The sequence below is a fragment of the Zonotrichia leucophrys genome, chromosome 20, assembly GCF_028769735.1.
Source record: "Zonotrichia leucophrys gambelii isolate GWCS_2022_RI chromosome 20, RI_Zleu_2.0, whole genome shotgun sequence".
NCBI lineage: Eukaryota > Metazoa > Chordata > Aves > Passeriformes > Passerellidae > Zonotrichia > Zonotrichia leucophrys.
Window position 1 is genome coordinate 12,020,787 of NC_088189.1, and position 13,527 is coordinate 12,034,313.

The 13,527-nt window shown below is 44.9% G+C and overlaps 1 protein-coding gene across 2 annotated transcripts in view; it reads right to left on the minus strand.

The window, feature by feature from the left end:
• The window catches only part of TRPC4AP (transient receptor potential cation channel subfamily C member 4 associated protein), a 35,299-nt gene extending 23,036 nt beyond the window's left edge, over nucleotides 1–12,263 (minus strand). Inside the window, exons 1-3 of one of the 2 annotated variants that reach the window (XM_064729827.1) lie at nucleotides 12,069–12,263; nucleotides 1,270–1,398; nucleotides 905–1,021 (exon numbers count right to left, since the gene is read on the minus strand). In XM_064729827.1, the coding sequence (XP_064585897.1) occupies nucleotides 905–1,021; nucleotides 1,270–1,398; nucleotides 12,069–12,206 (384 nt within the window). In that variant the 5' untranslated portion in view covers nucleotides 12,207–12,263. Of the gene's footprint in view, nucleotides 1–904; nucleotides 1,022–1,269; nucleotides 1,399–10,732; nucleotides 10,793–12,068 lie in introns of those variants that run through there. The other variant, XM_064729828.1, reaches the window with a different exon arrangement.
• Between the last annotated feature and the right edge of the window lie 1,264 nt (nucleotides 12,264–13,527).

The window sequence follows — 13,527 nt, forward strand, 5'->3', positions numbered from 1 at the left end:
AAATTACCACTATTTTCCTTTAAAAACAAGGGAAATTTAAATATTTTCACAGTGTTCTCATTTGCTTGGGTAGCTGAAGGCTTTTGCTCTCAACTGACAGCAGCAACTAAACCAGTGTTCATTTCAAAACATCAACAGCAGCTTTAAATAAAAGCAAGCTTTTACTTGTGTAAAAAATAAAATAACAAAAATGTTATTTCTGTTACAAAGACAAAATAACAAAAAATAAATGTGACAAAAAATAAATAGCAAAATCTGTTTAGTTAAACTAAAGAAAGTGTTAATTAGTTCACTGGAAAATACAAATAATACATTCCTAATGAAAGCAAAGTAAGAGTTGGGCACCATAAAACAGAGCAAATGGGTATTTGTGCAATGTAGAATTAAAGCAAATAAACAAAATGATAAATTGCCAGAATGTCCACAGAAACCTTCCAGTTCTGCTTAAAAACTTTGCCAGAGATGAAGCAATAAACACAAACAGCCTGGTTAAAACAGAGCCCTGGGGTGCCTAAACTGCCACAGATCCCCCAGTGTTCAGTGAAATTCTCACTGCTCCAGTGCCAGTTGGGTTATTTTATCTCACAACCAGGAATCATTTGAAACTGTCTTCATTCAGAACTAAAGGTTTAATCTTTTTTAAGGTAAAAAAAGACTGACTAAAGAAACAGCCAGGTATTCTGTATCATATAAGAACAAAACACCTCACTTTGCATGTAGTACCTTGAGAAATACACCCTTTTCCTATTTTGATTAACAGAAAGTGGCACAATTCTAATGCTTAACATGAAATTGCTAAAGTCATTCTGCAGCTTGCATTTAGAAGTTTTAAAGACCTCACTGAACAGATTTTTCAGTGGGATGATTATCATGCAGATCTTTAGATACTGAAAAACACACTCACATCGACTCCTCCAAACAAATCAAACGTGTATGTGTTGGGGAAACTGGACTCTTGAGCAGCTTTTCTGTCTTCTGTGACATAAACCATGGCTTCCATCGAGAGAAGTGGAGAAATTTCCTGCAGGTAGGAGAAAAATAAAGAGATGCTTCAAAAAGAAAACTGTTCATCACTGTAAACACAATTATCTTCCACTATCTGTGTGACTAATCATCACCTGCACCCCCAGCTCTTACCAACCAGCCAATTTCTGACAGATATCATCATGCAGACAGCTAAAGAAATTAATACAGTATGAGCACAGTAGACTTTAAAGAAAACCACAACAAAATGATCTGAAGCTTTAGGAAGAAGGGTGCAGGCAGTACCTTTAGGATGCTTTGGCACTGGGAGAAGTCACTGTTTGGGTGGCTGTGCTCATACAGCTTCTGCAACAGCAAGGGGATCCCATTCCATTTGGCCTGTTTATCTCTCTCCTTCAACAAGGCCTCTGTGATCTGCAAAGAAAATAAAAGAATATGATTCCCATGTGTCCAGTGCTTCATAACCAGGAAAATAACCTTCTCACCTTCCTCACAAAACCCAGTGTCACCCTGATTTTTTAAGATTTTCTAAGCCTTCTGATATTTACATTCTTGTAGCAAACTTTCTTACACACTTTGTGTAAATAACTCATTGTTTTGCATTCCTTTATGGAGGAGGAGAAATTTGATGGACTGTTGGTTTGTACAGTGTCACTGGAGAGGTGGCACTGTCACCCTCCAATCCACTGTCACTCTTGGAAAACTATAAATGTTGGAGTCAGAAATAAATAAAATAAATTTCCTTTTTTCTACCTTGAGAGCAGTGGTTTGTGTCGTGTTGTTTTGTGTCCTATAGTGACAATCCAGCACCTCTTTCCATGCAGCAATTTATCCAGCTGCAGAATTTTACAGATATAAAGTATCTTAAGCAGCACAGAGCTTAAAGCAGATGTCATTTAGAGAACATAATCTCATTCTGTATTTTTATATTGATTGTGTATTTTAAAATGGCAGCACATTAGTCTCTACACAATTCCATTAGCAGAGCTCCAACTGACAGGTCAGTGAAGGAGGAAATGGGTGCCCTGACACCCTCTCAAATTACACAGCTCTGAGGGGGAGAGTGCTGAGGATGGGAAGGCTTCATTACTTGATGCATTCAGCCAGAAAGGAGAATTCCCTCAGCCAAATCCCTGCAGTCATTGGTCACAGCAATGACCCAAACCACAAAGGTTTACAAGCAGGAATGTATCAAAGAGAGAAAATTCCCTCTGTAGTCTTGGGCTGGTTGTAAAAGGAGATCACCAACTAAATCAGCAGAACAACAATGCTGGCATTATCCTGAAAACAGGCTGCAAGAAAAAAAAGAACACTTGGAATTGGCTACTATAGCTGTCCAAACTTTCTTCAATGTTCCTCCTTTTTCCCTAAAGTAAAAAAAAAAAATTAAAAAATCTTAATATTCATCACTGTGTTTAACACATAAAAAACCCAAGTAGCAGCACAAGACCAAAATATTCTGTTTAAAATCCACAAAAGATGCTTTGAAGTCTGAATACTTCCAGGTTAATGCCAGATCTGTCAAGGAGGAGCTGAGGGCATTCAATTAAAATCCACTATGCAGTCAAGGCTGATCACACTTTAACTGCTTTCCTCTCTGGTACTTCAGAGGTACCCACACCAACCCCAGTACAGGGACTTGTACACAGGAGAAGGTAAAGCAGAAAACAATCCCAGCAGGATTTTTGCCTGGGTTTACAAATGTTTTATGTGCTCTCCAAATAAAAACAACTCAATAAAGAAAACTCCAATCCTCTGGTCAGCACCTCAAGGCAAACCTTGGAAAACAGAATGTCCTGAGCTGGGAGGGACCCCCAGGATCAGCCAGGGCAGCCCCAGCCCTGCCCAGACACCCCAACAGCCCCACCCTGGGCACCCCTGGCAGCTCCTGGAGCTCTGGCAGCCTCAGGGCTGTGCCCAGGGCAGTGCCAGCACCTCTGGGGAAGAGCCTTGTCCTGGTATCCAGCCTGAGCCTCCCTGGCACGTTTGTAGGCTGGCTCTCACTCCCAGGCTAAAGCCCTGAGCTGGGGTTCAGTGACATTTCCCTCCCAGCTGCTTAAATCTCACTTATTCTTTCAGCCAAGACATGGTTCTCAGCCACAGCTCAGTGCACAATTCCAAAGGGCCATTCAATTCCTGATTAGGCAATTATATGCAAATATACTCCAACTCCTGGCAGAATTTAACCCTTTGCTCTCTGGTTATACAGGAAGATCAGAGAACTGATTCAAGCTGAGAACTCAGCCTGGCAATGTGGCTGATGTGGGTCCTCACCCTCTTTGTAAGATTCCCAAGTATTCAGGACTCTTTTCCTGATGAAATGCCTCAATTTTTAGGTAAATAAGAATTTCAAATAAATAAGAACTTCAAGGATCTTGAAGTACCGGGTTTTCTTGTTACAAGCAGTGATTGAAGCAGCATGAGCACACTTGGGACATAACATTCTCTCCAGTTTTTAACTTTTCTCTGCTTTCTGAATCAGAGGAATCAACCAGCACTGCTGGAGAATGACACAGTTTCCTTCTGAGCAGGAGAAACAGCAGAGGATCAAACCAGAAAGCCAAAATCACTTCTCATCCTTTGGGCTCTGGGTCAGCTCCTTGGAAGTCACAGATTCCATTTCCCCTTGAGAAACCAAGCACAGAGTGAGCCAAAGGAGCTCTGCCACTGCCCCATCCCAGGTGTGGGAGGAGGACAAACCCACAGGCAGGGGGAGGAATGGGATTAATTGCTGGGCAGAGTGCACAGAACACACAGAAAATGCCAGGGAAAGAGTCCAAACTCTCCAGCTCCAGCTGATGTGGAAGATACCAGAGGCAGGGATGACGTGCACAGGCTGCCATCACAGGTTCCAGCAGCACAGAGCAGAATTCAGCACTGAAATGCTCTCAGGGAAGGCCAAAAGCCTTTAATTAACATTAAAACCTTGTGCTGGGTTTAACACCACACTGTTAATCACATGGATGCTTCTTGGTTTGGGGCAGGATCCATCTGAGCCATCTCCACTCCCATTTCTGTACTAGCAGGCTTCCTCTCCCTGCCCCAGGCTCTGAGAGGCAGCCACAGGAAACTTCCAGAACTGAAATTCTCAAAGAGTGAAGCAAATGTTTCCTTGCTCTCATCATCTTTTATCTGCTTTCAAAAGAAAAAAAAAAAATTAAAAAAAAGTTTTCTTTTCTCTTGATTTAACACATCTTTGGTTTCACTGCAAGCTCTGGCTTGTGGTCCCTGCTCTGTATTTGAGGCTACCCTGGCTCTGGATATTTCCATTGTGGCCGGGTGGTATTTGCCAATGCAAAGATTTTTGGATTCTGGGAAGGGATTAAAATTCAATCAGACTTTGTGGAGCTGTCTTTCTTCACAGCCATTTTGGTTAACAACTGCATCTCCTGTTTTCCATAACAGCAGCTAGTCAATGCTTTTCATTTATAAGCAAAAATGGTTTTCTTTTTGAGGATATTTTACTGAATAGTCATCAAAATCAGCACTGGATCTTTTAGGGCTCCTCTCCTCTGTGGAATTTTTTTCATTTATAAGCAAAAATTGTTTTCTTCTTGAGGATATTTTACTGAATAGTCATCAAAATCAGCACCAAAATGGGTCTTTTGGGACTCCTCTCCTCTGTAGAATTTTTTGGTTTCATTCAAGCACAAAAAGTGCAATCCAACACTGACTTTCTTCATTCACTGAAAATCTCTGGATAAAATACCTGAAATCTTGCAACAAAATGTGAGAAGTTAGGTAAAATCTAGCACGAAGCAGAGGCTGTAGCAGCCCAGCTGGAAGAGGCATCCATGAAAAAAGCCAGGATCTCCCCAAGGGCTGGCAGCTGGGTTTGGAATTGCCATGCATTACATTATGTTAGGGAATGAGGATCCCTTCTGAAAAAACAGCAGCACAAAGCTCTGTGAGAGCCAGGTACAGCAACCAAAGTGGTACAAACACCAGGGCTGCACAGATCAGTGCCCAGATTGCTGCAGCACATCCCAGCTCTGGCTCACAGAGAACCCAAGGGCAGCCCTGGGGCTCTCCAGAGTGGATCTGTGTGTCCCAGTCCAAAGGTGTCTGTACAATCCTGCTTTTACACCTCTGCTGTCTGAATGCTGCTCCCCACAAAGCCATTTAATGGAAGGGCAATCACAGACCTTGGACAGGATTCAAATTCAGAGATAAAAAATCTGTCACCAGCCCAGCCATGCCTGCAAGGTAGAACAGACTGAGTGGTTTTCTCTTTAAAGACTCCTAAGGAACTGCAGCTCAGGATTTCCCAGGAGATTACTCCAAGACTGATAACTACCATGGGAACACTTTCCAACTACACAGTTTAAGTAACTTCTGTGCATAATTTTCCTTGACAGTACACAAAGGGCTGAAAAAAGACACTGCACACACCTTTAAGTATTTAGTTTAAATTTCTTTTTAATCCTAGTGTCTTTTAAATCTTTTAAAAAATGATAGAGAAGCACAGAATGTCCCATCTTGGAAGGGACACACAAGGACTGCCAAGCCCAGATTCTCACCCTGCACAGACACCCCAACAGCCCCACCCTGGGCATCCCTGTCCAAACACTCCTGGAGCTCTGGCAGCTTTGGGGCTGCTCCTAGGGAGTGCCAGCTCCTAGGGAGCCTGGGCACCCTCTGGAGGAAAAACCTTTTCCTAATATCCAGCCTAAACCTCCCCTGATGGCATAAAAAATATTATGAATAATACCTGCATCTTCATGAAATTATAAATGAATATTTGCCTAAATCCACCCCTTGATCAGTCTGTCTCCCTTTTACTTGTCTCCTTCACTCTGCCCATCCTCCAGGCACAGGAACAGCTCTTCCTCCTTGCTCTGTGTCCATACCCTGCCTCAGCATTGCCAAAATATTTCTCACTGCCCTGAGATCTCTTGGAGATGAAGTTGCTCCCAAATCCTTCCCGTTCCAGAGGGGATTTTCCTTCCCACCTCTGTTCCCACACTGGGACAATTTTCCTTCCCTACAGAGCAAACCTCTGATTTTCCTAAGCTGAGCTGTGCTCAGTGACACCTCTGTGTGTCTTCCCCAAACTGCTGCCCACCAGCAGTGGTGAGAGCAGCAGAAACCCCAGGAGCTAATCCTCCCTTTGCTCTCCAGGGCAGGGCAAACAGTCTCCTGCTAAAATTGTGTCTCTAGTTCACATTTTACCCTTCAAACATTCCAGTCTTGCTGAGTGCCCGCTGCAGGAGGGTGTTTGGGGTTTGCTGGCATCTTTCAGAAAGCAAACCAGTGCCTCAGGTGTCCAGGCATCCTTCCCAGCACTGAAGGGATCCTGCTGTGACAGAATTCACAGCCATGATACATCACTTACAAGGGTTTTTTAATTCCATTTCTCATTGCAACCATACATTAACACTGGAAGTGCTTTTTAAAAAAGCAGAATTTCCATTCTTGCTGTTTTCCATGATCACTTCTGAAGTATCTTTTCAAATGTCCTGAAAGTTTAAAAGCAAACAGGCACAAGATTATGGATCTCAACAAAGAGATGCAAGCACATGGTCTCTGTGTATTCCTAATGAAACTGAAGCCTTTGCACATCCTTTCCTTCAAGCCTTTAAAAAAAAAACAGGAAACTAAAATTTGTGCAATTAAATGTTTAATTTTCCTCTGACCAGTAATAACTTAGGAAGTCATCTCTGACAGACTGCCAGGAGAATGATTATTCAGGATTTTGGGGAGTGCCTCACCATTCCAGCCCTGCATTGCATTTTCCTTTCCAGGTGCTAACAACCACCCATCAGCCTGGCTGAGCTGTCTCCTCCCTCACACAACTTTTCCCACAAAAGCCTGTAACCAAGGCAAAGGACCCTGCAAGGGTTGGTTTGAACACACCAGCTCTGCAGGAACACAGCTGCTGGCCCATGGAGCAATGCTGGAAAGCGCTCCAAGGGAGAAGCTGAGCCCTGCAGCCACACCGTGAGCACTCCCAGCTGAGCTCTGATCAAACACAAACATTAATCCTGAAAGGAAACTCTGCTGGGAGAAGTCCATGTAAGAGCACTTATGTCCAGCCTCTTCACAGCTCCTTGATTTCACAAGTGCAGATCAGGATTCCCTCAGCTGGATTCTCTGTTTCTCCATCCTCCCTGCCAAGCCAAAAGCCAGGCATGAACCCAGGGACTCACTGTCCTGGGATAAACCATGGCAGAGCTTGCAGCCAGGCCCAACCATTCCCACAGCTGCCAGCCCTGCTCACCAGAACTGGGAGAAGAGCTGATCTACCAAGAACAGATCTCCTGAATCTCCCATTCCAACACACACCTTTAATACCAGCAGCTCTCCAAAGCCACTACAGGATCCACCAGATCAGAACAGAGCTACTAATATTTGCTTTGCTGACCTTACTCTCAGAGAAAAATAAATCAATTAATATGCATAATTATACCAAAATTATATTAACTTCTCAGTTACTACTTTTCCTTAGAAAAACTTAGTCTTAATATTTCCTTAGATTAACTTCTCAGTTACCACTTTTCCTTGGAACTTCTTAAGTTTCTTCTTTATTTCATTCTGAAAGAAAGCAAACTCTGTAGGGCTATCTAAGCAAAAGCATAGGGATAAAGAGGATCACATCTACATATTTCTTCTCACTCATCTTCAGCCACACAAAAAAAAAATCAGCCACCAACACAGCTTAAATCCAACACAGGCACTTTTTGAGCATTTCTAGTGCATGACAGAGCTGTGGTGTTGTTACATAACAAAAGCATGTCCAGGCTTTCCAACACTCCCTCACTGTCCTCCCCTGAAGAGCCTAAGCCTGCTAACACCCACACAGTCAGAGCTCCTCAAGTGGATTATATTCACGTGAATGTTGTTTTGTTGGTGCTCTTGTAAGGAGGAGACAAAAAACTGACTCAAAACCAAAATCTTTTCTCAGGGTTAGGAAACTACTCCTGCTGCTAACCTGCAATGGCAGGAGGTGAAATCTGGATGTCTGAGGGAGAAAATGTTTTCCTTCCACAGAGCTTTTTTACAGTGGATAGGGACTATGCTGCTAAAGGAAGTGTGTGCTCCTAGGGATAGCAAAGCATGAAATACAGCTGGAAAAATGGATCCTTTTTTCCATTCTGATTGTTTCAGCTAAGCCCTGGCAATCCTATGAGGGTGAGAGCAGTGCTGACACCCAGCTCTTGAGAATGCAGCAGGAGCACATTGGTTTGCCAGCAAATCCCTGCTCTGTCCACAGGGATTCCCAGAGCTGCACACAAATACCCTCTGGTTTCGTGCCACATCCATGCTGTTCACAGCTTGCAGCAGATGAAGTCTGCACCTTCTTGCTAAGCAGATTTGAGCTGGATCAGCTGAGCCAGAGTGTTCTTGGCTTTCAAGGAACAGCAGCACAAATGTCCCAGAGCCTGTGGTCCATGGCACAGCTGTGCCCAAAGAGGACAACAACCAGGCCCCTCACAACCAGAAATGTGTGACTTATTAGAAATGTGTCACTTCTGGAAAATTCTTCTGCACCTGCAAAGCCCTTGCACTGTGCTCAGGGCAGGGCAAATCCTGATCCAAGGTTATGCAATGTGATACCAACACTGAGGTTTGTGTGCAGGGCAGCAGCTGATGCCAGCAATATGGGTAAAATGGATACAGAACAAATAATGGCAGTACCTGCTGAAATCTGCTTTAGCTAATCAACTTCTGATCACAGAATCATTTAGATTGGAAAAGACCTCCAAGACCAAGAGTCCAACCTGTGATTTATCCCCACCCTATCACCCAGCCCCATTGTTCCTTGGACTCTCCAGGGATGGGGACTCCACCTTCTCCCTGGCAGCCCCTGACAATGCCTGAACCATCCTTTGCATGGGGAAACTTCTGCTGTCCAACCTGCCTGATCCATCCTTTGCATGGAGAAATTCCTCCTGCTGTCCAACCTGCCTGATCCATCCTTTGCATTAAGAAATTCCTCCTCTTGTCCAAGCTGACCCTCCCCTGGCCCAGCCTGAGGCCGTTCCCTCTCCTCCTGTCTCTGTCCCCAACCCTCACCTGGCTGTCCCCTCCTGTCAGGAGCTGTGCAGAGCCAGAATTTCCCTCTGAGCCTCCTTTTCTCCAGGCTGAGCTCCTTTCCCAGCTCCATCAGCCACTCCTCATATGACTCCCCAGCTCTGCTGCCCTTCTCTGAATAATTTATTATTAATAATAAAGCAAGACATCAACTGGCAAGGAAGCCAAGGGCTCTGGGTGGGTGAGCACACTCAGGGATCCAGATTTCAGAGCCTCAGCTGACCTCAAAACTGCCAGATATTCAGGAGGCTGCTGCTGTCAAAAATGCTTTTATGTCCCTGTAAGATCAGAGTGATGAACTTTTAGATGCAGGCCTCAACAGTGATCCTTCCCAGCTCACAGCTAAGCCCCTGCTTTCCCCATACAAAAATGGATCTTGAGATCACCTAAGAATAGCACACAAAGCTTTGTTCAGGGCTAAATGCCACTGCTGCCCATGGCAGGCACCCCAGCACGGAACTGTGCTCAAAATCTCCCTGAATTCACATCTTGAGAAGGGTTTCCCCTCCCAGCAGTGCAGTGCAGGCAGCACATGACCCAAAACTTCCTTCCAAAACACAGCTAGCAAGTGCTTCAAGGACACTCCTGACTTGCTCTACACCCCAACACAGCAACCTGACCTGCTCTGAGGCTCTGCAGGAACAAATCAGTGCAGAAATGTAAGCAAGGGCTCCCACACTGCCACTGAGGAGCCAACTGCAGGAAAACTGGGAATGTTGTGATAAAAAATAGAACTTAAAAAAAAAAGGAAAGCAGCCAAAACTGCTTCTCTAAAAGTTACATCAAAGTGTTTTATATTTAGATTGTCTACTCACAAAAAACTGATACAAGGTAAAAGTAAAGAGACACAATTCATAAAGTTCAAAATCATTCAGGGAGTTATTCCCCCTGCTTGAGTTTAAGTGAATCACAGAATGGTTTGGATTGGGAAGGACCTTAAATCTCATCCAGTGCCACCCCTGCCATGGCAGGGACACCTCCCACTGTCCCAGGGTGCTCCCAGCCCTGCCCAGCCTGGCCTTGGGCACTGCCAGGGATGCAGGGGCAGCCACAGCTGTGCCAGGGCCTGCCCACCCTCACAAGGAATAATTTCTTCCCAATATCCCATCCAACCCTGCCCTCTGCCAATTTGAAACCATTCCCCCTTGTCCTGTCACTCCATGCTCTCACACAAAATTATTTAAAATGCCCTCCTACAGCATGTATGAAGTTGTGGAAGCTCTATGTGTCCAAGCTTTAACTCTCAGGGCAGCACAAGGATGCCAAAATTTTTCAAGCAAAACCAAACCAAACCCCAGGAACAAAAACCAAAACCCCACCTCACTTTTGGGCATTATAAGGAGGATGAAACCAGGAGAGATTTCCTTGGTTGTTATAAAAGCTTCAAAGCCTAAAATGAAAAGAGTATCACTGCATTTTTTGAGCAAACCAAAGCCCAGAGGTGGAAGCACCATCCCACACACAACAGAGGTGCAGAAGGTTGGTCCAGGTTCACCTGACTGAAACTGCAGTGGCTGAGGAGGTGCATGAAAGAAAGAGTGCAGAGGTGGGCAGGTAAGGCAGTGAGACAAAGTTTGTCCAATCCTAAATCAATCCCAAGGAGAAGAATCAATACAGGTTTGTACTGATGCAAATTACTGGCTCTTCTTAAGGATTAACCAAATTAGTAGCTGAGGAAGAAGCAAAATAAAGACAAAATAGCTGTAAAAATTACCTGCTCTTTTACCTCTCTGCTAGAGAATGAGGCATGGACATTCATCATGAATATAACGCTTCAGGATTTGAGCTTTTCTATTTTCCATATATTTGTAACCCTGCAGTTCTTTAGTGTGTAACTCCAAACCCCACACTCAGTGTGAGCTGCTGCTTTCCCAGTTTGGGCAGACACAACAATTCCTCTCCAGGCCTGGCAATCAAGGACACCTCACTGCCTCAGGGCCCAGAGAGGGAAACAAAAGTGAGCTGGGGGGAGCAAACTTGGGGTAAATGACTTAATTTCCCGAAGCTGTAATTACAAGATGACCCCCCAATATACAAATGGACCAAATTTATAAAAGTGTAAAACCCGTGACCTGGGGTCCATTTTTGAGTGGATCTGGGGGGCTTTGTCTGCCCAAAATGTACCTGAAGGCCCTGCAATAAATATAACTGCTTTTTACTCCCTAATTTTGTCTGGTCTCTGTTTTTAGGTAGTCCTGAAAAGGCATCAAACAAATCATCTCTTAATAATTGCTCAGAATCCTTGTTTATCAAGAAAAATGCTGCTGTCTGCACTAGTAAATTAATCAAATGCCATTTTTTATTCCATCTGACCTCTCTTAAGATACTTCAGCTCAATAAATCAGCACCTGAATGTAAGTTCTGTATCTCGTGTTTCATTTTCCAAGTCTTTGCACCATTTTGCATTTAATCTGCAAGAAAAATGCCAATTATTCTTCATAAAAAGAAATTAATAGTCCACTATCCTTGAGCAGTTTTTCCTAAAAAAGTATCAGCCCACGACAGGCACAGGCCCGGGGTAAGGAACTGATTTAATCCCTTGGTATTTCCCAGCATCATCAACTGGGAAAGATGACAAATAAGAAACAGACTTGAGGCAGTTTCTCATAAAACCACCTGCGTTAGAGAGCTAAAATGTCTCCTAAGCCTTAAAACCACGAGGCTGCCTTTGTGCAGGAAATACGTTTAAATTTCGATGCTGCATTGTTACAGTCCCAGGCACAGCTTCCTTTCTTTGCAGGCAAGGCCACACCGAGCGAAGACGGGGAGAACGACGGGGCAAAATCCTGCGCTGCTCCTCGGGGCTGCCCGAGCTGGCTGAGCCCGGTGAGGCGGCGCTCGGAGCCCGAAGGCACCGGGGCAAAACCCGGGGAGCTCCGGAGCGCCGAGCCCGGCCTGGGAGCGGCCGTTTTACCCGAGCAGGCCCCGCTGGGCCAGCCGGGCTCTCCCCGGCAGCGCAGGAGGCGCTGAACCCCCGGCCCCAAACCCCTCAAACCCCGCAGGCCCCGCGGCCTCCCCGCTCCGCCCGCCCGGCCCAGCTCCCACGTTACCTGCGCCCCGCGGGTCAGCCCGCGGCCGCTCAGCTGCCCGTGCCGCAGCTGCGCTAAGATGTTGGTGGTGGCGGCGCGGGTGCCGCCGGTGCCGGTACCGGAGCCGGGCCCCGTGCCGGCCCCCGCCACGGCCGCCATGGCCTCCGCGCTGGGGACACAAACAGCGAGCCCTCCCCTCGGGCCGCTCCGCCGAGCGCGCAGCCGCGGGACGCGCCAACATGGCGGCCGGAAGGGGCGCCCGCCGTGTGGGAGGGAGCGATGGGAGCCGCGGCCTGGCCGCGCTGCTGCTCCCCCTTGTTATGTGCGGGGTGAGATAATTCATGCTTCTAGGAAATATAGGTGAAATAAAGTTGTTAATAAAATTGTATGTGTAACAAAAACCGAAAACGCTGACACTCAGGAGATTGGCACATCGAAATTGTGAAATTCCAGATGGCAGCGAGGAAAGAAAGCCTCACTAGCAAGCGAGAGGACGGTGCGGAGATGGGCCTTTGCCGGGGCTATCCAGGGAACACCCAACAGCCATGAACACCTGATAAGTGTGAAAAATGCGTATTTTACCCAACACAGACTCTCAGAATATACCCAGCTCACCTCGAGTATTTGTTTCAAAGACAGATGCATTGACATCAATATCGAAGTCCACCCCCTCCTGCAGCACGTTGACAACTCGCTGGAACTCAGAAACATTTCCCAAAATCTGCAGGGAAACGGAGAATCAGGCTTAGAGTTCATGGAAAAACAAAGAACAGCTCAATATTTGGGGCTGATTTTAGTTGATTTTACTATTTGGTGACATCATTAACTACAGATATTACTGTGAAAAATGCCTATTTTATGATTGGCTTTTCGCAAATATTAAAATGAATATTATATGTGTTGTGTTAGAAGGTAATGCTGTATTAATTCTTATGTAGTGTGTTAAATATAGTTTTGGATTATAAATAAATGTTAAAATAGAAACGATATTATGTAGGATACTTCTTTAAAAGAAAGGACTTGCAGCGAAATAGCAGCCACAGGACACCTGAATCTTTCAGAGAAAAAGAATTTATTGCTCCATTATCAGAAGAAATGAACTTCTTCCGCATCGAAGGTGCTTCCTGTGTTAGGATTCAGAGGAAGAAGTTGATGATGACCAGACAGAATCCTGTGTTTGAATGGAATTTATGCATCATGTGTGAGGTGTATGAATATGCAACAGGCTGTTGCTTTTAAGGGTTAATCCTTGCTAACGTGGGTCCTTTTTGGATTTATGCTGCCCAGAAAAGGTACCCGGACGTCCATAACTCTTTGTCTCTATTGTCTCCTATCGTCCTAATTCAAAGTGTCCAAATTATTATTACTCTAATTGTATTACTGCTTTTATAACCATTTTATTATTATTAAACTGTTAAAATTTTAAAAACAAGTGATTGGCGTTTTTCACCATAAGTATCTTCAATCAAGATAACCAGAG